This window comes from Chiroxiphia lanceolata, chromosome 3 (genome assembly GCF_009829145.1).
Source record: "Chiroxiphia lanceolata isolate bChiLan1 chromosome 3, bChiLan1.pri, whole genome shotgun sequence".
NCBI lineage: Eukaryota > Metazoa > Chordata > Aves > Passeriformes > Pipridae > Chiroxiphia > Chiroxiphia lanceolata.
The window spans coordinates 26,233,101-26,257,647 of NC_045639.1; the positions used below are offsets into that span (position 1 = coordinate 26,233,101).

The 24,547-nt window shown below is 41.3% G+C and overlaps 2 protein-coding genes across 5 annotated transcripts in view; one reads left to right on the forward strand and one right to left on the reverse strand.

The window, feature by feature from the left end:
* ABCG5 (ATP binding cassette subfamily G member 5) overlaps positions 1-598 on the reverse strand; it is a 35,083-nt gene extending 34,485 nt beyond the window's left edge. The window contains exon 1 of one of the 2 annotated variants that reach the window (XM_032683567.1): positions 238-598. In XM_032683567.1, coding sequence (XP_032539458.1) covers positions 238-380 — 143 coding nt within the window. In that variant the 5' untranslated portion in view covers positions 381-598. The remainder of the gene's footprint in view (positions 1-237) is intronic. The other variant, XM_032683566.1, reaches the window with a different exon arrangement.
* On the forward strand, positions 234-21,792 carry ABCG8 (ATP binding cassette subfamily G member 8). Of its 3 annotated transcripts, XM_032683564.1 has the most exons (14): positions 234-874; positions 2,263-2,367; positions 3,110-3,266; positions 4,956-5,194; positions 5,600-5,732; positions 6,823-7,092; positions 8,984-9,149; positions 9,239-9,331; positions 9,649-9,848; positions 9,961-10,037; positions 11,372-11,639; positions 12,177-12,304; positions 12,785-12,963; positions 21,044-21,792. In XM_032683564.1, the coding sequence occupies exons 1-13, from the start codon at positions 800-802 to the stop codon at positions 12,920-12,922; spliced, it is 2,049 nt and encodes a 682-aa protein (XP_032539455.1). In that variant the 5' UTR covers positions 234-799; the 3' UTR covers positions 12,923-12,963; positions 21,044-21,792. The 3 variants fall into 3 exon arrangements, with proteins under 3 accessions (XP_032539455.1, XP_032539454.1, XP_032539456.1); XM_032683563.1 differs by lacking the exon at positions 21,044-21,792 and having other exon boundaries at positions 12,785-13,038; XM_032683565.1 differs by lacking the exon at positions 21,044-21,792 and having other exon boundaries at positions 236-853; positions 12,785-13,038.
* Positions 21,793-24,547: the final 2,755 nt, after the last annotated feature.

Here is a 24,547-nt window from a genome sequence, read left to right on the forward strand (position 1 = left end):
AGAAGGGGTGAGCCCTCCGGAGGACAGGCTGGCTGTGCCTCCCTCAGGCCGCGCACTCTGCCCCTGTGGCAGATGGCCCAGTGCCATGAGGTGGGCAGCCTGGAAACATCTCTCCTCCTGGACTGAGCTGAAGCCAAACCCACAGACCGCCAGTGCCAGCCCCGCTTCCCACAGTCCCTGGGGTTGGAGCAGCTCTTGGCAGGCAGGGGCCCTCCGTACTGCCCTCCCCAGCCCTACCTGATGGTGTAGGAGACACCCTGGACACTGATGCTGTTGGACGGCTGTGCCCCAGCTTTCGTCTCGCCTGTCTGCCCAATGCTGCTGCTCTTTTCCAGGGCAGGAGACACTCTGCCCGACATCCTCAGGTGCTGGGGCTCCATAGCCTCCTTTCCTCAAGCCTCTGGCCAGGTGCCTGGCGCTGCCACCACCATGTCTCCACCAGCACCAGGCAGAGGCAGCTCCCCGCTGTCCCAGGGTCAGAGCAGGTCGCTGCCCCCAGCACTTGCCACCTCAAAGAAAACAGAGGGGCTCCCGGTCCTTTCTTTTTCCTGAGAACAACTGATCAGTGATTAGCTGAAGCCGCTATCTGATGTACCTTTAGCCCGAGCTGTTACTGTCCCAGAGGAGGGGAATATTTCCCTGTCCACGGGGTCATGCCAGCTGCAGAGACACAGCATGCCAGGAGATATGGTGCTGCGGTGAAGGTGCCTGGAAAGGACTGAGTTTCAAACCAAGAGGAGAAGGATTTCTTTCAAAGAGACAAGTCAAACCACTGCAAGGAGTGAGACCTTCCACCACCATGATGAAGGAAACCACTGAAAATGTCTCTCTGGATGATGCCGGCTGGAGCCAGGTGACATTCAAGGGCTTGCCAGTGAGTGAGACCTGCAGGGAGTCGGGAGGGACCTGATGGGCTCAGCTGTTCTGCAGCTACAGTGCTTGCTGAGAGCTGGGAGAGGCAGGCAGGCAGCCTTCCCACAGGGTTTTTGCAGCTGGTGAGCCCTCAGCTCATCCAGCTCTGAAATCAGGAGCAGAAAGTGTCCACACCCCCCACCAGAGCATACTGAGGATGAGGCCAGTGCTCAGATGCCACAGTGGTGGAACTGAGAGGGGCGATCTCCAAATATGTGGATGGAGGAGAAAGCCCCTCAGCATGGCCTGGATTGGCTTTCCCAGGATATGCCTTCAGGCTGATACCCATATTTGCTGGGGAGCACCTGTTTTCAAAAATTAGGTTCAACATAAGCAAGAGCACAGAGTGCTTTGGCAGTAGCAGGAGCTTGGAGGGCTTTCATGCGGCTTTTCAGGCTGCTTGGTGTGACATTGCTTTCTTCTATCTAGACTGTATCTAGATTGAAAAGATTAATCAGCCTTGTTTGCTGTGAGGGTATGTGGTGCACACTAAGATCGTGGTCACCAGCTGCCAAAGATACCACAGGCATGGATAGGGTCTGCTACACAGGGAACAGGTACGTTTGCCTTGGCTAGAAATGAGTCTGACTCGTAGGAAAAGCACAGGGCTTTGGGGAAGATATGGCTGTCTGGAGTAAAAACTGCAGGCACGCACACAAAGTTACACCCAAATCCAGAAAGCTGCCTCAGCAACGACTTCATAATTGCAGCTGTATGCAAAAGGTTAACCAAGCCAAGCAGAGACTCTTGTTATTTTAACTGATACCTCAGAACACTAAGTTCCACAGTTGACAAACTGTAAATGTAAAAAACAAAAGAGGAGAAAGAGACTGTACTTGTGGTTGTATACCCACTTGTTCACAAATTCTCCAAGTTTGAGTCCATGTGGAATTCAACAACAGATATACTTCCAGTGAATATTAATTTTTAGCTGCCATAACTTATGTATTACTATATGCACCATTTTGGTCAAGTAGACTGACACTGCTGAAGCACTATATCTTTTTTCCTCAAAAAAAGGAAAAAAAGAAAGAGTCTAATCTCTTTATACTGACATGACATTTATCTCCATTTTGAGTGACCGCTTTTAAACTAGCGACTAGAAAAGCACAGCACAGCATTTTTGGCCCTCATACATGTCACTAGAACAAAGTACGTTTCACACTGACTAACAGATAATAGATAACTTATTTCAACCCCTCAGACTTTTGCACTACAGTAACTTATCGATAATATTGTTATATTCCATAAATATATTTACCTTTGTGCTTTGTCTTTTCTGAACTCAGATTTTAACAGTACTTTAGTTGTTGTGATTAACTGTTGTAATTAACCTAACAACTTTTCCAGACCAAGGCTCAGGATGCTATTTTTTCCTCTGAAGAAGATAACAGTCTGTATTTCACATACAGTGGAAAATCAAATGTTCTTGAGGTCAACGAACTCAATTACCAGGTAAGAATTGTCATTTAAATACCTCCCTTCAGCAGGAAGCATATCCAGCAATGGCTGTTTCTATACACAAGCCATTTTAAAAGCCAAACAAAGCCGAAAAAATTCACACAACTGTTGTGCACAGTCAAATACATGGTTTTGTGAGTAGAATCATACTCTTGGCTGCAATACTGACAGCAGACTAACCCCTCCATTGTAAATTTATTTAGTAAGCAAGGGGGTAAGACAGAAAGAAAGATCTGTTTCTAAGCTCTGCTTTTCTTTTCAGTCTTGAGCAAAATTAGTCCTTTGAGTGTTGGGGCAGAGGGACTTTCTGTCAGGCTAGAGATGTTGGGAGCCCTTGCTGGCAAAAATGAATATATGGAAGGAGATGAAGAGAGGATGACTAATAAGGAGGATTTCAAGGAACCAGTGAAATTTTTCATCTCCTTTGTGCCACCATGGGATCTGAAGTAGATTTCACAATTTTCAGTTTAATAGAATTTCAAATTACATTAAAATTTTTAAATATTTAAAATTTACAATAGCAATAAATTTCCAAAGTAACAGAGAACAGAGATAGATTTAGTGATTAACGGAATGAGAAGCAAAACACAAAACCCATAGATGGCTGCAAAAGAACGTCTTTCCATGTATTTCTGAAGATTAACAATGATATTCTTTGCTTGTAACATTGTAACTTTGAAAACATTTGTTGCTAAACAGTTTATTGCTTGAAGGGACTTGTTTATTTCTTTATTAGGTTAACACAGCATCTCAGGTTCCCTGGTATGAAAACCTTGCACAGATGAAAATGCCCTGGACCTGGAAATCGGATCCCCATTCTCATGTGCCAATAATCCAGAATCTGAATTTAAAAGTTCGAAGTGGTCAGATGCTGGCTATTATTGGAAGCACTGGTAAGAGCAAACAAATTTCAGGATATGACCAACTCTCAGATAAAATGTACATAGCCAAGAGCAGTTTTTTTAATGTCAAAATCTAGTTGAGGAAAAACTATTGGCAATGTGTCACTTAAATACATTCTTTAAGTGACATGATCTATGAGGAAACAAAGAATGATACCATGGGAAGGGGGGGAGTTGGATATTCTAACAGGACAAAATATTGCATTTGAGTTAATGAAGAGAAACTTACAGAGAAGAAAAAACAGTTCCACTTCTGTTTGGGGTCTCTGCTTTACAACATCTTTTTCTTTTTTTCCTTCATTTTCTGGTGGGACTGGTCTAATCTTCTCCAAGGTGAGGTTGTCTAATGGAGAGGTGGCCTTTTCTCCATATGTTCAATTGAGTCTAAGCTCATCTAGGGAGATAAGAAGTAGACACATGATGTGCTAAACTGAAGTAAAAAGTACTTTACTTTAGAGGGAAAAACCTCCATGCTGTGTATCCACTAGACTCTTACATATCTCAGTGATTCAGTGAAGATGCTCTCTATCAAGGACAAGGCATATTTGCCAAAAAGTTTGAACTTCATTTCTACAAAAAGAGGTGTTTCTTCTCTATTGTCATGGGATTTTTTTCTTACTACATATCCTTAATGTAATTGAAGCTGTATCTTAGAGATTCTCCCAAAAATAAAAGGAAAAGCTTGTGATGAAATAACACATGAAGTTATAGATATAGCACCTTTGTAAGATAACATACACTGAGCACAAACCCCTTTCAGCAAACTAGTCAAACTATTTTCAAAAGCTGTTTATCATTTATTTCATCAAATGCCTTAATAAAATGGATTAAACTGCTGATGGGTTTCACATTGTCAATGGCAATCAATATGTCACTCTTAAACAGAGCAATATGTGGTTTACAGATGGATGGGTTTCTTTTTTTAAAATGCATGTATTAAGAAACAAATGTGGAGTTAATCTTTCAACAGGGAGACTAGAAATAAATGACATTTAATCATAATAAGAGAGCTCTCTGTGTTTACATACAGTATCATACAGCAAAAAGGAAAAATTCATTTGCTATTTAGCTCCAAATCAGGTTTTGTTTTCATTGTTCTACTTTTCCTACCTCTGGTTATGAGCCAGTTTTTCTTAATTATTTAACTGTCTTTTTGTCTTATTTAAGTCATAATAATTTTTATTTCAATCATGATTAAGGTTCTTATTGTCTGTATAATCATTCAGCATCTTAGTCGTTCAGCTGATCCAGCTGCTGCATCTGAATTCACAAATCCCTCCACAAAGAAAGCTCTTGCTTAGCATTTGGGTGTCAGCCTTGCAGCCAGGGCAAGACATCACCTGTCACCTATGTTTCAAAAGTGAAAGAGAGGTAATCAAAGAGATCTTTCTTCTTGTGTTCATGGAACTACCCTCAACGCCCAACCTCCCAATTCTGCTGAGAAGTGACAAGGGTTAAAGCCCCATACTCCATTCCAGAGGGGAGAGATTTCCTGAACATGAGCTTATAGTCAGTATTTTCTTTGAACACCATTCCGTCCCTGTGGCTTTGGAAAAACTGCAGGAAGTGTTGTGTAAGAGACGCTAAAGAACAAAAATTTCTATGCGCTGTCTGCGAAAAGACCATTTTTCAAAATGATCCCTTGGGAATTAATTTAATTTTCAATTTTGACTTTTCTAGCTGGTGGAAAGACATCCTTGCTTGACGTGATAACCTGCCGGGATCATGGAGGCAAAATCAAGTCTGGTCAAATCCTGATCAACAACGAACCCAGCACTCCCCAGCTTGTTAGGAAATGCATAGCACACGTGCGGCAGGATGACCGACTGCTCCCCCACCTGACTGTCAGAGAAACACTATTGTTCGTTGCCAAACTGCGCCTTCCGAAGTTTTTTTCAGACTCACAAAGGAAAAAAAGGGTAATTAAGCTGTTGGAAAAAAGTAAAGTTGTCAAAAATGTGTCTGACAGGAATTATCCAAGAGATCCTGTGTGTTTGGAGTCAGAACAGCTAATCTGATATTTTTTCATGTAGATTATGAATTATAAACCTTTTTCATCTTTCAAGATAGAAACCAGCAATTGTTCCAAAGCTCATAAAAAATGACAATCTAGAGAAAGCATTACAGAGGCTGAAAGACGAACTAAATTTTTGATCGCTGAGTCTTTTTTAATGTTATCTCTAAAATCAAGAGTGTCTCTTGATCAGACAGCTCTGAAATATCCAGACGAATTTTAACCACGTTCATCTTATTTTCAGTTTTACCTATGCACCAGTGTCCAAATGAACACTTGCTTTCTCTCTGTTGCCCTTCGGATCCCCCAGGTAGAAGATGTCATAGCAGAGCTGCGCTTGCGCCAGTGTGCAAACACCAGGGTAGGGAACGAGTTCCTCCGTGGTGTTTCAGGAGGCGAGAGGCGGAGAGTGAGCATCGGTGTGCAGCTGCTCTGGAACCCGGGTGAGCAAAACCCTGACACCTTCCTCGTGCCTACCACTGACCACCTGGGGATAATGGGGCAGTAAATGAAGATAGGAGCTTTCAGGGAACAGTCCCCAGCTGTTCCCTGAAAGCTTAAGGGGCAGCTTAAGGAGTTCGTACTCAGAACATTTAACCCGGCAACACCCCCTGTCAGAGGTTACCTCTCCACAGCACAGTTAGACAAAGTGACTGAATGCTGGTCCATTTGCTTAAATTGAAATCATTGCTGATCACAGATAAAACTGTAATTATTACAGTAATAATTCTGTAAACAGAGTGTTTTTTAGCAGTTGGCCCACTAGTGTTTCTGTCACCTTGGACAATGGAAAAGCGGAAGCAGACCAAAGCAGAGCCCCCCTGGGATACTTCACCCACCTCTCTCACCCACCATCACAAAGACTACTAAAGTTGCCTGAAGTTACCCACAAGCAGTGCTCTGGTCTGTGCATATCAGTGTAACATTTTTGTTTATCTGACCACATACCACAAGTTATTTTGGAAGGCTGCTGGCCTATTGTAACATGGGGATTGTTTTCCTTTCCTCTGATCCAGCCCCCATTTACATGTACAGTATTCTGAGGGAGGGTAATTTTCTTGGCTGCATAGTCAGTCCTTGCACTCTTGTGCAACTCACTGACATGGCTGGCTCATGCAGCAGGTGAACTAGAAAATTCCATTGTCTTCAGTAGAAGCAAAATAAGAGGCTAAATCCACAGCTGATTTTGCCGGATTGAATCCCTTATGTGATCTTATATATATCAAAAGCACTACTAATCTGACTGAGCCTCTTGTTAAGCAAGATTTGACATAAGTTTTTTCACTGGGAAATGGATTTGAACATTTTTTGCTTGTATAGGGTTATATTTTTGTAATTATGGAGAAAGCAGAAGACTTTTTATTTTGTAAGAAGTGATGCTCAGGAATAAATGCGCCGGCACTGAAGTAAACGAATATATTTTTTTCTTTAAATTTAAAAATAATATTTCATGCACTAGCACCATTTCATTTAGAACATATTTTCCAAATCAAACATGCTGCTTTCCACAGCTAAACTTATTGTATTTGACAGGAATACTCATACTTGATGAACCCACATCTGGACTGGACAGTTTTACTGCACATAACCTCGTGATAACATTATCCAGACTGGCCAGGGGAAACAGACTGGTTCTTCTTTCACTTCATCAGCCTCGGTCAGATATCTTCCAACTGTTTGATTTAGTTCTTCTGATGACTTCTGGACTCACTGCCTATTGTGGAACAGCTAAAGACATGGTCCAGTATTTCACAGAACTAGGCTATCCCTGCCCAAAATACAGCAATCCTGCGGATTTTTATGGTCAGTATCAAGCACTGCCAAAAAAAAAAAAAAGGTTACTGGAAATTATTTGCTTTCATAATTGTCTAACTAACATTGATTTTTGTAGACAATAACTGTCTTAGAAATGTGTTACAACTGACTCAAATCAATATTGCAGCAAGCTCCATTTTTAATGAGATCCCTATTTCTCAGTACGGAAAATGTATGAAAAACAAGATGTATGGACAAAATCAATTTTTAAAAAAATCCTCCTTCTAACCCTGACAAGTATAGCAACTCCTCCACATGTTTAGCACACTTAACCCCATGTTTTAGCTGGTTGAAACTTTGATTGGGAAAGACACAAGATAGACTGATGAATTGCTTTCTGTAGCCAGTTCTCTGACTTCTCAATCAAGAAATGTAGAAGCTAGTTTCCCCAGAGTGAGCAATAATATGTACCTGGAACAGTAAATGGGAAAGAGGAGTCTGCCCAACAGAGTACATCAGAAGAGAGAAAAAGCTAACCCAAAAAAGCAATCCTTTTACTCCTCAAAGAAAGTTTACATGGTTTCAAATCCATTCTTCTTCTGGTTTTTGCAACGTGGAAAGGGAATCTGACCCTCTTAATCTAATGGGTGGGAATCTCTTAACAGAGGTTGGTTCAGTTGCAGCCCTTAGGTCTTTGCACTCAAGTTGGCCAGGAAACCTCACACAGACACCAGTGCTCTGGAGTAACCTCTTCAGCTCTGGAGTACAGACAGCCTCAGTGCTCTGGAGTAACCTCTTCAGCTGTGCCTATGTGGCAGGCAACGTCAGCTGTGCAGAGATAAACAGAAGTTAAACTCGGTGTCAAGCCCTGCAAAAAGACCTTTGCCACCATCAGGGTTCAGAGCAGTCCTCAGCCAAGGACAGCCTCGAGGAAAGCTTGAGCACTGTAGGGGAATGGAGAGGCAGTCCTGGACAAACTTGTAGCTGCTGCCTGAAGTTACAAACCCCTACGACACAGAGGTAGGGAGAGATGAGAGAGGGAGGTGGAGTCAGCACCCATAGGAAAAGAAATATGGGCAGCAGGAAGGTGGAAATAGGATGGGATGGCAGAGGATCCACAGCAAGAAGGAGCACATGATGGAAACACACAAATGCTGGCTGTGTGTCTGATAGAAAAACAGAAGACCATGGTAGAAGGGAAGACAGGGCAGATTGTTCAGCCACTCCTTAGCAGGAGTCCATCAGAAATTAGTTCAAAGATGATCAACCCAATACAAGGAATCAGGAAGTGTGCAGCGATAGTTCTCTCAGAAAGCATCTGCAAAACATCAGGTATTGTCACTCTACACTGAAGGTCAACATGGGAAAATACAACTATAAGTTTAGATTTTTTAAAAAATCATTTCGTTAAGTACAAAACCAATGCTAAGTCAGCTACTGTCTCTCTACGTTGTCCTTAGATAATACCCCTTTTGGACTTTCTCAGTATCTGGTAAAGTTTATGGCACCTCCATAAGATACAAATAAGATGATAACTGTAATTTTTCAGATGAAGAAAGAAACATGTGATTTAAGTCAAAGTCACATAAAAGATTGTAAATGCCTACACACCAGGAAGAAAATTCAAAGAGCTTTTTTTCTCAGCACTCCTCTTAAGGCACTATGAAATTGCGACAAATCTGAAATAGTAGTTTATAATATTATAATAAGCAATTATGTCATCTCTCAGTGATTCATTGAATCACTAGGTAAGAAACACACACATGAACAATCCGTTCATCTCTAACTGCCTAAGGTAACTGATAAAGTTCTAACTATTATAAGTCAATGCATGTACACAGGTTGTACTATCTGTTCACAATGAAATCCCTGATTCTAAGCACATCACAAAGTTATCACTTCTATAGCATATGGACTTACATCAAGTAATGTCTTGCAGTTGATTTGACCAGTATCGATAAACAAACTGCAGAAAAGGAAATGGAAAGCCGAAAAAGAGCAAATACTCTTGCCAACTTGTTCCTAGAAAAAGTCAAACATTTTGACGACTTCTTATGGAAAGTTACTGAAGGAGACAGTGTTGTGACCACAGTCAGCAACCAAAGGTAAAGAAAAGAGTGTCATACAGAGGATCTGAAACAATAGCTACAGCTTGTGCTAATTTCAATTTTTTTTCTCTTTTTCTTTTGGACAGGTCCCATTTAAATTCAGAAGAGGCTATCAACATGCCTCACCATTCAAGTGATCAGTTACCAGGAGCCTTAAAGCAGTTCACTTTATTATTAAGGTAAACTTATCTTCAGCGTAAACAGTTACATATCATGCCCACTTGCATTTTAAATCATAAGAAAGAAGCACAAAATGTCCCACATCCATTGCCTTCCTTCAAGCTTTCAGCATTTCAGGCCTGAAATACTCAGTGGCTACAGATGCTTCATAGCTTTGATTAGGTAAAAGCCTTTACAGAAAGAGGCAGCTCAACTCCCACCACAGTCAGTCAGCAAGTTCCATGAATTGATTTTAACAGTGTTTGGGGCAATGTCTCTGAACGTGACTGGCATTATTAAGTACTGTATCTTACAGTCAATGTTGCTGTTTTCCTAGTCGTCAAGTCTCCAATGACTTCAGAGATCTTTCAACGTTACTAATCCATGGACTTGAGGCCCTTCTCATGTCATTATTAATTGGATTTTTGTACTATGGCCATGACAAAGATGGACTCTCTATTCGTGACACAACAGCACTGCTGTACATGATAGGTGCCCTAATCCCATTCACAATTATTCTGGATGTTATTGCCAAATGTAAGTGTCAGTTTTCTTGTAAACATTATAAGCAATCAAAATCAGAAGATTCTTAAATTAATGAAAAAATTAAACTAAGGCCTAAAACAATCTGTTTTTTCCTACTCTGCAGGCCATTCAGAAAGAGCAATGCTCTATCATGACTTGGAAGGTGGAATGTACTCTGTTAGCCCATACTTCTTTGCTAAGGTAATTGGTTTTGTTGCCAGGAAATACAAACAGCTGTCTTGAACATTAAAAAAACACAAGCAAATCAAAGACTTGTTGTATAAACAATCACATTCATATCAGATTTTGTTCTTTTGTGTCTGCCAGCTAAGGCTATCATTCTTGCTTCCTTGACATTAATAGATTAAACCTCACACTACTTTAGATCTGTTGCCATAAGTCATGGTTGAGAACCCACACCAGAGAAGCCAAAGAAGAATCTTTCTCTGGGCTGTTTGGCCAAAATTTAAGAAATCTCAAACTCAGATTTGAAGGTTTAGGCAATTTTACATACCTGCATAATTCACTGAAGCATCTCGGAAAGTTGCTTACATGTCTTGATCTGTAAAACAAAATATTTGCATCAAAAGCTAAAGCAAAGGTAAAACAGAAATGTGATGTTTCCAGTAGTAGTTTGGGCCTGTGCTGGTCAGAGATAAAAAAGCTGTATTAAGTGCATAAAGAGCCAGAGTTCCTGAAATTAAATTTAGAACTTTTTTTAAAAATTACATTCTCTTTCTCACAAGGGTTTAGAATAATCCCTTCTTTGTGATGTTGCCGCTGTTAGATGAGTTCTGCCTGCCATGGCATCTGTAATTTAGGTTTCCATTTCTGCACAAGATTTTAAATGCTTATTAGTGGTTGCCAGAGAAAAATATTCTCTGCATTGTGTCACAAAGATTGCACATTATTCACAGAGAAATCGATGTAATTTGTTACAACCTTAGTATTACAGGATAGTAGCAACCCTCTTAGGAACAACTAATGCTCTCTATAGACCTCTTCAGATATTTGAGAAAATCCTATTTATGCTTTTGTTTTACAACAAACTAAGCTGCTAACTGGACTGCCTTTGGGACAAGGTGGGGAATGGACCAACAGCCAAATTTGTCTCAAATTTGATCTAACACTAGGTTCAACCAAATTGGGGCAAATACAGTAGCCATGAGTCAGTCACAGTACTGCTGTTATCAAGCACACCAGTTCTCAGGGAAACTGTCATAAATTCTTAGAAACTGCCCAAATTGTAACAAAACAAGACCTCTAATCTATAACAAGAGTCCTCTCCATTTAAGAATTAGTTACAGGCAATGTCACAACTGGAGAAAAAACTACTGGGGATTTCAGTTTCTGCTGCGGATTGTTTTTGCATGTCTTTGACAATCCCTAACAGGGAGAGGATTGTGTTCTAGGGGAGTATTTCCTGTAATTTTTATAACAAGTCCATAAGTACATCAGGGCACATCTCATGTGGTTTTGTAATTATCATTCAACAAATTCTCTTTTTTTATTTCATTTTTCTTCTCCCTGAACAGATTTTGGGGGAGCTTCCAGAACACTGTGCTTTTGTTATAATTTATGGAGTTCCCATCTACTGGCTGGCAAACCTCATACCTGAACCAGAGCGTTTCCTGTTGAACTTCCTCTTGGTGTGGCTGGCTGTGTACAGTGCCCGTGCCATGGCACTCTGGGTGGCAGCGCTGCTGCCGACCTTGCAGCTCTCGGCCTTCCTCGGCAACGTCCTTTTCACATCGTTCTACCTGAGTGGTGGTTTTGTGATAAGCCTGGAAGGTCTCTGGACAGGTGAGACAAAGCTCCCACCATCCCTCCAAACTGGCTTGGAAACATCAGCGGCTTTCATCACTGACTAGTTGTTGTGACGCTGCAGGAAAAGGCAGCTTTACTCCTACCTTTGCAATTATCTTCTTGGATGGTTACAGTGGAGTCATTCATTTTATATAAGTTTCTCCATCTGAAAATGAGGGAACAGGAAATTTGGTCAAAAAAGCACTAGTGAAAAGCTTGATTCTTATGTGGTTGCCAGACTTTTCAGTAAAAAGAATTGTATTCAAAAGATGAAGATGGAGCTCCAGGAAGACTTAGTTGACAGTAGGAGTTTGATGGATATGGATATTAGCTTACTCCTCACTTCCCATCTCCATGTAACAACATAAAGTATATCTGCTATTTTGTCCAATAATAAACTCCTACATGTTTACAGCCTCTGGCTGTCAAGAAATGAGACAAAGCTGCTGTGTTTGGCAGTAGCACAGCAGTTTTTGAGGTCTCAAGTTTTGTGTATGTGTATCAATTTCTTTCATTCTGTTTTTTCTTTTTCAGTTCCTTTTTGGGTTTCTAAAATCTCTTTCCTCAGATGGACTTTTCAAGGAATGATGCAAATTCAGTTCACTGACCGGACATATGAAATGACTGTTGGAAACACTACTTTTCAAATACCAGGGAAATTTGTAAGTCAGTAACAAAAATTGTTATAAACATTCAATTGTTTCCACAACAGGTGGAAAGCCTGTCATATTTAAATGGACGTTGTAGGCCTCAAATTTGGCAAGTGCCAAATCAATGTGTGAAGTCATGTTACACTTAGTATATTGTAAATTTGTCCTTAAAGATGTCCTTATAGCAGTCACTCATATGCCTTTCTTTTAGTGGAAGAGAAAAAAAAAAAAGAAAATAATCGTGGGCCACTATTTTCTACACAAACCCCAACTGTGCACTTGCTGAAACTGTTCAGAAGCTGAACTGTGTTCCTCTGAAATAGGAATAGCGTAGCTGCAACCTGCTATCAAACAACTCCGAAAGATACATCCAGCTGGAAACCAAGGGGAAGGATGGCATGGGGCAAGGGAACTCACATGTCAAATACACTTCACAGATCCAGCATGAAAATTTTGTGCCTTTTCCTAATTTTGTGTTATTGGTCATTACAGATCATTCAGTCTCTGGACTTGGACTCCCATCCTCTCTACGTGAGCTACCTCATCCTCATTGGTATCATTTGCAGCTTCCTGCTTTTATACTATTTATCTCTGCGCTTCATCAAGCAGAAATCAACCCAAGACTGGTAACAGCAGAGGAGGCAGCAGGTGACAGCGTCCCTTGCAGGAAGGCAGGGGAAGAACGAGCCCAATTTTGGTCCCCTCCGGCAGCCTCCCAGGAGAAGAGGCGGGCGCCGGCAGCGCGACTGCCACAGGATGGCAGCAGAACCCCAGGAGTCGGGATGCGGGCTGTGCTCCCCGCAAGGCTGCCACGGACCGCAGCTTCAGCCTGGGCTGGGGGTTCGGGGTGGGCTTTGGGCTTTTTGTTTCCTTGACACACGGTTTTCATAGGTGACAAGGCATTTATGAGTTCTCCACACCTGGATGTATTCTGAGCTATGGGCGACCGATTTAAAAGGACCCGTTGCACATTGTAATAGCTGATATTTTAGTACATAATGTTTGAACATATAGTGATCACATACTTAATTCAAAGAACTGCGAGAGAAAAGGATCAGAACACTACTTTCTGTGGCATATATGACATTCATTACTCACAAACACAGCACAGAGGAAAGCAGAAGATTTCACAGGTGCTTCAGGAGAACATGTGCAATGATGGACTGTAGAACTGTTAACTACTCTGGGTTATTTCTAATTCCTTATGTATTTTAAAGCTTTGCCTTTGTATTCCAGTTAGATGCTGATGACGCGCAAAATGGGTATTTGCTTACTTTAGAGACGATAACAATAAAATTATTTCACCTTCTTGGATTTATTTTTACAGTATAAATACATACTAATTGATTGCTATTAACGACATCTTTCTCCATGGCAGTACAAATCATAGCAATTCACCAAGTTTGCTTCCTAAGGTTCTCAGGTAGAAAATACCAACCTGCCCCTGAGTAATTAAAAATCTAACAATGCAATCTATTAAATGCTTGCAATTGTGCACCTCGTTTTGCTCAGAAAATTAGTATCAGTAAATAAATGGGCATAATTCACACACAGTCACAGTAAGTGCATGTACAAATCAGGTGTACAGTTGTTGTGAGCATTTTGTAAGATTAGCTTGCTGCTTTTAAATGTTTAGATGCATATCTGTGTTCTTATATACAGAAACCCAAAGCAGATCGACTACTTGGCTTTCATTTACATGTTCCACACAGTGGAAAACTCCTCCTGTAATTGGCTATAATGACTGTAACGTAAATCCCAAGGTTTGGTTTGGCTTTTTTTTTAAGAATTAAGAATGACAGAACATCCATATTTTACTATTCAATTTGGCAGTTAGGACTGCCACATTACTTTCCACAGATTCCATGAGGTAATATATTCCCAGGAAGACCTCGGTCTAAAGATATTAAGCAGGTCTGATAAAGTAAGATCTTCAGCCCTAGGCAGTAGTAGGAATCCAAAACACTCCGAGGTTCTTCTAAGGCGAATTCTACCATATCTTTCTGGTTCTGCTGCATCTGACTTAAAAAAAAACCCACTTGATCTGATTTCAGTGCCATTTTGAAATTATCAGATTTTCATTGCCTTTTAATGGCAAAGCCAATTCTTTCAGTCCAATTCAGCATCATTAAATTGTCAGAATAGCAGCTTCCTGTTTGATTCTTAATTATTCCTTTTTATTATATTTAAGACATTTAATTTTTTTTTTAATGGTTTACTCTTCTTTGTAATGATCTGTTGTGATTAGAATCTCTTTTATATTACACTGAAGTTTTAAGGGTATATATTGGTACTTCTAGTCTAAACCTCTATTTTCAAGGTATTTAGAGGATTAAATTCTAGGCTGACTCTCTGTTGTGAATTCACTTTGATGTTTAATAAAAAAAAAAGGAGAGACACAATGGGAGAAATTAAAGACATAAGGGACAGCTCTGAATTTTAGGGGCATATTGTCATGCACAGAAATCTTCAGGCATCTAGATAAGAATATACCATAGCCTTAACTTTGAATTTCCTTCCTTTTGTGAAATTAGTCAGGCTGCTGACATTACTTAAACAGCCTTTTTCAATTTAAAATTCCACCCTCTTAACATTATGCAGCAGGACCAAACGGTGTGAGTGTTTCAGAGGTGGTGTTATGACAAGGGTAGATGTATACATAATGGGGACTTGAGCAGTGAGCCGAGGAACAGCCAGCGTGTGGAGTGGAGGAAGAGCTATCATAGGAGGTGGCCAGGCCTCTGTTTACATAGAAAAAGCTCATATTCTATATACTACAATTACATTAGCACACTGCCTATGATCATATCTTGTTTCCTTGATGCTGAGAGATGGGGAATATAGGCTGTGATTATTGTTACAGGCTTTAGCAATAAGAAGGTAGGAGCCTTGAAATACCAGCAATTAGCGTTCATGCCTAACAATAGCATGCTGTGGGGCTGTGTACAGAGAAGAGCACAGGGAAGAGTGGGTGGATGACACACAACCTGCCCCACTCGCGCTACCAGGAGTTGAAAATAGTGCAGGTTTTGGGGAATTATGCATCTCTCAGCCAGTGAAGCTCATGCCATATGCTTTGGCCTCTACTCACACTTCCGCAGTCGAGGTGCTGCTGCTGCAAAATCAAATGGTCAGCGAGGCAACAGAAATCTTCCCACGAGTTCTAATCAAGTGTGCTGCTTTCAGCTGGGGTAGAGTTAATTTTCTTCACAGTGGCTGGTGTGAGGCTGTGTTTGGGATTTGTGCTGAACACAGGGTTGATAACACAGAGATGTTTTTGTTACTGCTGAGCTGGGCTTACACAGAGCCAAGGCCTTTTCTGATTTTCGTACTGACATGCTGGCAAGGAAGCTGGGGGTGCATGAGAGGCTGGAAGGAGACACAGGCAGGACAGGTGACCTGAACTGACCATAGGGGTATTCCATACCGTATGACATCATGCTCAGTATATAAAGCTGGAGGAAAGAAGGAAGGGAGGTTTTGAGGTGATGGTATTTTGTCTTCCCAAGCAAACATGATGGGGCTCTGCTCCCCTGGAGATTGCTGAAAACCTGCCTGCCCCTGGGAAACAGTAAATTAATTCTTTTGTCTTGCTTGTGTACATGGCCTTTGCTTTCCTTATTAAACTGTCATTATCTCAACCTATGAGTTTTCTGGCTTTTGCCCTTCCAATTCTCTCCCCAATCCTGCTGGTGGGGAAATGAACAAGTGGCTGCGTGGTGCTTGGCTGCTGGCTGGGGTTAAACCACAACACCAAGGCTAAAAGTCATAACTGAATTTCAGTACAGCTTTGCTCTCCAAGTTTCAGAGTAGCCATTCCTTTTCCTTTGACTGGTCTGTATCAGCAGCAGCTCGCTGTGCCCTCCTGTCTGCACTACCTGTACCAGCATAATCAGAGTTGCTGCAGTCCATAGCAATCTCAACACTAAAGAACACAAGGAAGACACTGCCCAAAACTTACTGTACTGTCTGTTCCACACACAACATTCAGTTTGCTACCAACTTTAGCAACGTGGTTAAGTCAGATGTGCCTCTTGAGCAGAGCACTGCCAGCTAGTCCAACAATGCCACCACCCCAAGGATTCACCAACTGCTGTCTTTGCTCTCCCTGTATCCTCCCTGACCAGCTTCAGAAAGGAACTCCTCGGCTGTAAGTCATGGTCTCCTGCAGGCGACTCAGTGAAAAACTGGTTTTGAAATGGCACCACGTTTAATTGGTCACATGGTTTCCAAGTTGTTTTGTCCAACTACTGTTTGAACTGCCCAGGGCACAACAAAACTGCAACAGGCTACGGGGCTTCAGTCTGCAGACATGTCAGATTGAGGAGTGGGATTATCAAATACAAGCAAAAATAATATTTGTAAGGAAAATTCACCAAATTTAGAACAAAAAACCCCAATCTTTCCTGGTTACATAAATATTATAAAGTACTGCCTGGACAACAGAACTGTGTGTTGTTACAATACCTCTAGAGGTGGTATGTGATCTGTAAAGAAACAGGTAAGACAAATTTGTCATTATTACTTAAGTATTTAATATACAGGCAGAGGTAGGAAGATATTCCCTAATTTCCACTCCAAGTTTATGCAGTCTCTCCACCTGGCAAATGAACAAACTTTTTTAGCACTGGAAAATGGATTACAGAAACACTGCTCTACATATTGGCTTGTGGGTAGTGGCAGTCCTCCAAAATACTTTTAACTCGTCCTTGGGAAAGGACTAGCTTTCAATATGGCTAAGCTAAATTAATAAGTAGCTACCCAAAGTTTTGTCCCATATTTGTTCATTGCAAAATCCATTGAGAAATGCTAAATAAGTAACAAGTATCAATAGCCATTCCTTTCAATAAAACTCCATGAAATTCTTTTAAATATATATCACAGACAATGCAGTACACATGGGGATTCTTTGGGTAAGAAATCGCAGGTGTTGGTATGTCCGCTTGGACCAGAAATAACAAACCTTTCAGGTTTTAGCCATAATGATTAATTTTAATGGCAGTAGACAAGAAACAGTGTACACAGAGCTCTGTGACATGCTGACTTTTTTTTTTTTATACTCGGAGAGCCAAGACAAGCCCTTCATATGTTAGCAGCTATTAATTAAGGCAACAATGTTTAAGCAGTGGGTTGAGGTAATTTTTAAACCGCTTAACCCTTTTAAGAACTGACGAGCTTTAGAAAGCATAACTATGAGTGTGTGTTCATACTAATACGTAGATGTAGAAGTATCTGCATGAATGGATTACATACATATGTATATACACACACAACTAATGCCTGTGATTGCTTTTATTTTTTTTAGGGAATATTTAAAAAGCAATTCAGATCCATAATTTATAAAAGTGCTGTTGCCAATTTATATAATTAATTATAAAACTGTTTGCTGACATTTATTTTGTCATTAAATCAAACTTAAAGGTTATTTTGAATTGCAAATTTTGTTGGCATTATTTTGCTTTCATGGTCACAATTAGATACTTATAATGCTTCCAGTGCTAAAAAACTGCAACTTTAACCCCTCAATCCTCACAACATGGCTCCCAAACCAGCTTCTTCCATCAACAACACATATGTACCTTTTGCTTCTCTTTAAGAACCTGATCAGATTTTGCTAAGATTCCTAGCATTTCTCACTACTGTTTCTGCCTAACACAATATTTTTTCATGTTTAACAAGTGGGTTTAGAGGCACAAATGTTAATGGACTGGTCAGAAACAACACGGTGAGTAAACAAGCAATGCCACTAGCCTCAAAAAAAATTTGTATTTTGTAAACAAGCAAATTAGCCCAAATTTTCTAGCAAATGCAGAGCAATTGGAAATCTATCAACACTCACAAATTGTCAAAACCAAAATGCACAGAACAGGAAATTTTCAATAAACTCTCAGTGCCTTGCAATAATATACAACTGTACTAGGTAACAGGTAACATCATCAGCCTTCAAGACACTACCTTTGCTCACTTTCATTTAGTGGGGACTGGGGAAAGAGTTTAAAAAAACAACAAAACTTCTTGAAAATAAAAAAATCTTCATGTTCCACTGAGAAAGTCGGAAGAAAAAAATCCCAAAAAGCATAGCCCCCGCTCATATGCCTGTGTAGCCTCCACCAGCAGCTCTGGCCTGACACAAGTAAACATCATCCTTCTCATGATTCAAGTCACAATGCTGGGAAGACTGCCCTAAAAGAACTGAGTATTATCCTTAACAAACATTCCAAATCTTCTGAGACTCTTGGTTAAAAATAGCTAATCACCTTGTGGCAGTGCTTCAACTGATGGCAGAAAGGCATGAAGCCAAAAAATGGGAGTTCCAAACCAGGTAGCAACAAAATGCGGTACACAAAAACTCAGAAAAATGAGACACGTGCTGCCCTGATTAGCTGCCACCAGGTACTGGATGTTATGCTACACAAGGCAGTCGCTGGATTTTCAGGTGGGTAAGCTGGAGGTCAAACATGTGGTAGCCATCACCCCAAGAGACTCTGATCTCAGCTGAGAAAGGCAGAACACCAACAACTTCTTTGCTCTTTTATCATCCACTTAAGAGAATCATTCAATCAACTTTCTGGATTGTAATTCTTAGGAATAGGGGCACATGTTGCCATTCCCTGCGGAGCCACAGGGGCATTCCAGGCCGTGGGAACAGTCAAAAAGCCAGCCCCATCCCAGCAGTCCCACAGTAATTCTGGGCACAATGGCTCTGGCCGCCCTCACCACAAGCTGTACCTGCTTCCCCCCCAAATCCTACAAATACTCATGTAAAAAGGTATTTGAGCCAGGTATTGTTGTTACCAAGAGGAGAGTGCTGTCTGGTCACAGCAGAGCTAAGCACCGCCAAACACTTTGGACCAACTTGCTCCAGGTTTGTCCGTTCTAAAAACAAGACAAAATTAAAGTGAATGAATATTTTTAGCTTTATGTACTTCCTAGGGAATTTCTAAGTGCCTTTGTACTAGAAAAACGCCTTGCAGCTCTGTAGTATGTTCAGTGACAGGCGTGTGATAAATTTCCACTGGAAAAAACCCTTGAACGTGACTGACAATAGTAAAGCCACAAATTACCGTAATTTTATGCCCCCTGCAGCTAGTGGTATAAAACATAGTTTTCAACCTTGTTTTTACTTGCTGAATTTAGACAAATTTATGTTATTGATGACAGTGAGAAAGACACTCAGATACAGAAATTGCATTCCTGGGCATAAAAACAATTGGAGCACAATATTTTATATGTACTATAGGCGCTGAAAAAAAATATGGCTGTCATTAAAAATATAAAAAAGATGGAAAATTTAAGGGTTCAAAATAATTATTTTCACATTATATACATATTTATTTTCAGATATCACACTTGATCAGAGTTTTTTGCTCCTCCCTGGAATGCTGAGCAGTTAACCAGGTGTGGCATGCAATATTACTAGCACACTCTCTCTGAACATTAATGTTTGAAACACAGGCTGTGTCAATACTATCATGAAGAAGAGCAAAAACCTTGTTTAAGTAGTCTACAGATATGGATTTTCCAATGAGCATATGCTTTCTATCATATTTCTAATTTTTAGAGTGTAATTTTATTTACAAAGGGTTCCGAGGGCCCTAAAAATGGGCAACTGCTAGAGATGATCAAGCTTCACAGTTTAACTAACCCCCCACACAGACTGTTCAAGCTACTAACTAAACTAATGGGAGGAAAATCCCAGGGAACTTTGCAAGTAATAAGGGCAACTGCATGATTTATTTTTGGTTTAGGCAGAAAGTTTTTCAGAGTATGGCTAGGTAGTGGGCTCAGCAATCTGACGCAGTTGCTTCAGTTACAACCTCACCTCAGGCTGCAATCTCAGTATCAGAACATGCAAAGAAATGGTGATGGTCCCAGTGCCACACACTGTCCCATATTCAGACATCTTTTTAGAAGAAGAACCCCAAATTACACTAACAACACACTTACTCCTAACAGCTGCTTTTGAATTTGAGGAGAGGTTGAAGAGGCTGCTGCTGGAACAAACTTCCTTTGGTGTTTGTGGCAGATGAAGATGCTCCTGTTCCTTCAGTTAAGCAGCTGTGATTACAGGAGTAGTACCATCCCAACTCCCCATGGTGGAAAGGCATGAGGACCAGGCTTGGCTCAGCAGCTCTGATTAGTCCTTCAGGGCCTTGTCCTTCACTGAGCTGGGCTTAGCAGCCAACGCACCCTTTACAGTCCTTGCTGCTGCCACTGCCTTCTTCTCCAGCAAACCTCAAGGAGAAGTGGTTGAAGAGGAGACAGGGGGAGTCATAAGAAAGGCAAGGATCCTTGGTCATCACAAGGACATCGATGTCATCGATGCATCATCGACCGCAGCAGCCAACAAGCTAAGGGCTCCTCCTTGCTCCCTCATGGTCCGTCACTCCCAATCCAAGCAGGCCTAAGCATCTTGATGAAGCTGCTGGACTTATCTTAATGAGACCCACAGTACCAACACCCATCCTTCCCCCTTCAGCATTTTGTCCATACTTCCCATCCCTTCAGAGTTCCTCTGCAGTGGTCCTGTACTTTGACAAACATTCTTCCCAGCCCACCTCCCATAAATAAAAATCCAGCACCAAAGAAGCATTTCAGAGTTGCCTTTGCCAGCCTCAAAGGAGGCCAGGATGACCTTGTCCTGTCCACACCCACTTACCTTCTCTCCAGCCCAAACTGTTTTCTATCTTAAAGTCCACCCTTTACTCCTTCCCTCAAGACTCATCTCTTATCTACAACTCCACTTTTCAGATCTGCCCTGGTTTCCTGGACTATGGGAAGAACAGCAGATGCAAACTACTTGCAAAACCAAGAATTAAACTTGCTGTTGGTTGTCAAGACTCGTTGCTGTGAGAGAATGAGGTTTGCTGCTTTCTGAACCTTGAGTTCATTGGCACTTGCAGCTGAAGGAAATTAAGACAAACACAGAGCTACAGAGAGGTCTGTAGCAATCACTGCAGACAATCTCAATTCTACACATACCACTGCTTTATCATGGTGTTCAAGGGTAATCACGTGAGAAATTGTGAAGCACCAGCCAATTGCAATATAGAGGTTTAGGAGTATCAGAGAGAAACCTTGCATTAATAGCTTTATCTAAAAGTAGATCAATGTGGAACCCCCGTCTATAGCAGGCACTGGATTAGACAGTTTCTATTATCTCATTTTCTTAATTACAGGAAACAGTAGAGAAAACTCAAACCTCGAACTTCCATATCTGCTCTTATTTCCATATCTAATGGGAAACCCAGTATTTTGCTCCTGTAGCTGAGGACCTACATACTCACATTCAGAAAGATGCCCTCAGATTGAATTACAGTCTCGGAGCCCGTGACTTAAAAGGATGTTCGGTTTCCTCTGATTATTGTTTCACAGAAGCACTGGCAAACCACCAGAGGCTGAAGCCATTCTGGAAAGGAAATATCTTTTGGCAGTTGACTTAACACAGAAATTATGAGAATAATTTTAAGAAATGCAGAGAAATCTTTGCTTAATAAAGGGCTAAATTCAATGACAGTCTCAGCTTTTTCTAACATGTTTACCTTTTTCACCTTTACAGCAACAATAAACTGGTGCAGGAAATCGGACATTCCTTCTCGATGCTGACAAATTTCTCACATTGAACAGCAAAACCTCCTGGTCACATCCATCACTTCTGTCACTTTCTCCTCTGCTGTGTTCCTGGGGAGTCCGGAAGCATCACGCATTCAAGAAAAGCAATAAATACAGTAGTACCCCGGTGAACACAGTACCAGTCTGCTTCTCTGTCAATATGTGCACTCGGGATTCTACCTGCATGGTTATGATCCTCCCTTGTCATGTAAACTGCAGCTGGAATCCTGCTGACTCAGGCATTCAATCTATAAAACCCCCATGACTCTCACTGCCAGAGACACAATGCGTTCAGCTACTCCATTTTCAACAGTGGGTACATATTAAGAAAGTCTAAAGACAGCTACAAGCCTACCAAGCTACAATTCTTGCCACAGAAAAGGGTCTCAGGAGACGACGAGTTGAATGAACTGTTTTAGTAGATAAGAATAAAACTACAGCATGTAATTATCAGGCTGCAAAATGACTATATTGGTGGTTAACAAGGAAACTTTTCCCATGTTGATCTTAACACCCCAAAAGTCTCCTCCTCCTCCCCCTGCCTCAAGGGGAGTGGGGGAAAAGGCAAATCCATAATGTGGCACAGGGCGGAGAAGAGAGACTAAGTCATCTCAATTCAAGCCCAATCAAGACACATGATTATGCAAACACATACACACTCCCACAGTTTGCTTTCTACAGTAACATGTCAGGTCATTTCATGTCAGCAGGTTCTCAGCTTCCCACAGAGGCCTCTGGAAAGGCACGCTCCTATCTCAGACACTGCACCTGGTCTGGATCTTGCACAATCCGTTATCCACTAGCCGGTGGCAAATAATTCTATTCTGTTTTAGAGGGATGCATGCTATGGTCAGTGTGACGGAGTATGTTTGGTACCTGGACTAGTAAATCACCATGACAAGTTCACAAGGCTGCCATTCTGCATTTTGTCACGTTGCAGGTTTCTCTTTTTGAATATGAAGAAATAATGAAACCGCCTACTTATTTGGTGAATAAATGCCAACCTTCTAAACTGCACTTTTCTTCATGCTTGAAATGGCTGAGTCTCAGCACACCGAAGCACAAGAAATATTATCACTTCAAGCGTGTTCTTGAAGAGTTGGCACAAATGCCGATTCCGCAAAACCATCCCGGTATAACCTTGTTTCAGACCGAGATGATTGTGTCCCAGAGTGGCACAAATCCCTCACTGGCCCACATTTTAAAGACAGGAGAGACTGCACTCCTCTGTGTAATCATCCCTTAACTGTATATGAAACATTTACTCGAACAGGGAATCAGAAGTAGTATCACACAACAGCAGCCCATCCTTTGAATTATCTCTGCCTTCCCATTTATACCACAGGGCTTCACGGGTCTGGGCAATTCCCACGTGATCCCAAATGATCAGCTTGTCCTTTTTCCCATTGCCCTGTCATTGCTGCCATGAAACACTGGTTCTGTTTGGTGTCATGCACCTGCAGCACCTCATTGACATTTAACCAGCTCAGCAGCCGGCACACTCAGCCCATAACTTTCCATGAGGACACTCAAAAGGCAATTTTGGAGCTGAAGAAATTTCATTTATATTTTTCAGTTACAGGCTGTCAAATTTACTTTCTATTTCCACAACTGTAACAATTCAATTATAGGGCATGATTCTGGTAGAATTCAAGTGAAACCAGGTAGAAGGAAAATGCAAATGCTAACTCACACCAATCCTGCACAGTCAGACCCCATCATGGGCACTGGCAACACACAGCCATGCATCTGGCTGCAGCCTTGTGTGCTTTCTGTCTCAGAGGGCAGCAGCCAGCAAACATGACCTGTTGGTATCACAGCACAGGCTACTGCTGGGTGCAGTGCCTGATCCACAGCCACACAAGATTTCACCTCCTTGTCAAAAAGAGAGTTAGGATCCACAGGTCTGCTGTTAACTTCCTCTGTGATGACCTGGTGTTTGCTCCAAGTAATATTCTCTTCCTTATCCCTTGTGCTAGTTCAGCTCCAGCAGCACACAAGCCCATTACCTCCAGTTACAGTCAGCTGTGACTCCATTTACAGGAACACGTGAAATGGAGAGATTCACGAGATGACCTCTAAAAACAAGAGCTGTGGCACTAGAGAAAGGGTTGCCAACTAGTTGACACAGTCTTCAATTATGCTGCTATTACACTGAAACACATGTAATGTAGCTGCAGCTTTAGAAAAGAACCATCTCCATTTGTGAAATGAAATAAACTGAGTCCTGGCTAGGCTTGCTTTCAGATAGGGCACACAACCATTAGGCTATGAATGAAATTTCAAATGTTAATGCCTTATCCTGACAACCCAGGAACAAAGGGTGCCAGACGGTTAGAGCCACGTAGCTGCCATATGTTGTTGAGCTATGCCTGTGAAGTGATGAAGGTCACTGGAAAACCACACCACCGATGGAGCAGGCACTGCTAGCATTCATCCTGGTTGCCTGGAACACAAAATTTACCATTCTCCCTGCTCCTGATTAGTGAAGTCTCATTTTTAAAGTACAGCAGGATTTTTTGTGTGTGTTTTTCAATAAAAATGTTGATTAAATTGTAAATTTCACTTTAAAAAAAATTAGGTATTAATTTCTTTTTCAACTTTGATACATTCAGGTTACTTGCAAAATTATGAGTCTTGCAA

Coding starts and splice junctions, on each gene's coding strand:
- ABCG8 (XM_032683564.1), top strand. CDS start 800: ATGATGAAGGAAACCACTGAAAATGTCTCTCTGGATGATGCCGGCTGG. Junction 875..2,262: donor TGACATTCAAGGGCTTGCCA/GTGAGTGAGACC, acceptor CAACTTTTCCAG/ACCAAGGCTCAGGATGCTAT. Junction 9,849..9,960: donor TCTGGATGTTATTGCCAAAT/GTAAGTGTCAGT, acceptor CCTACTCTGCAG/GCCATTCAGAAAGAGCAATG.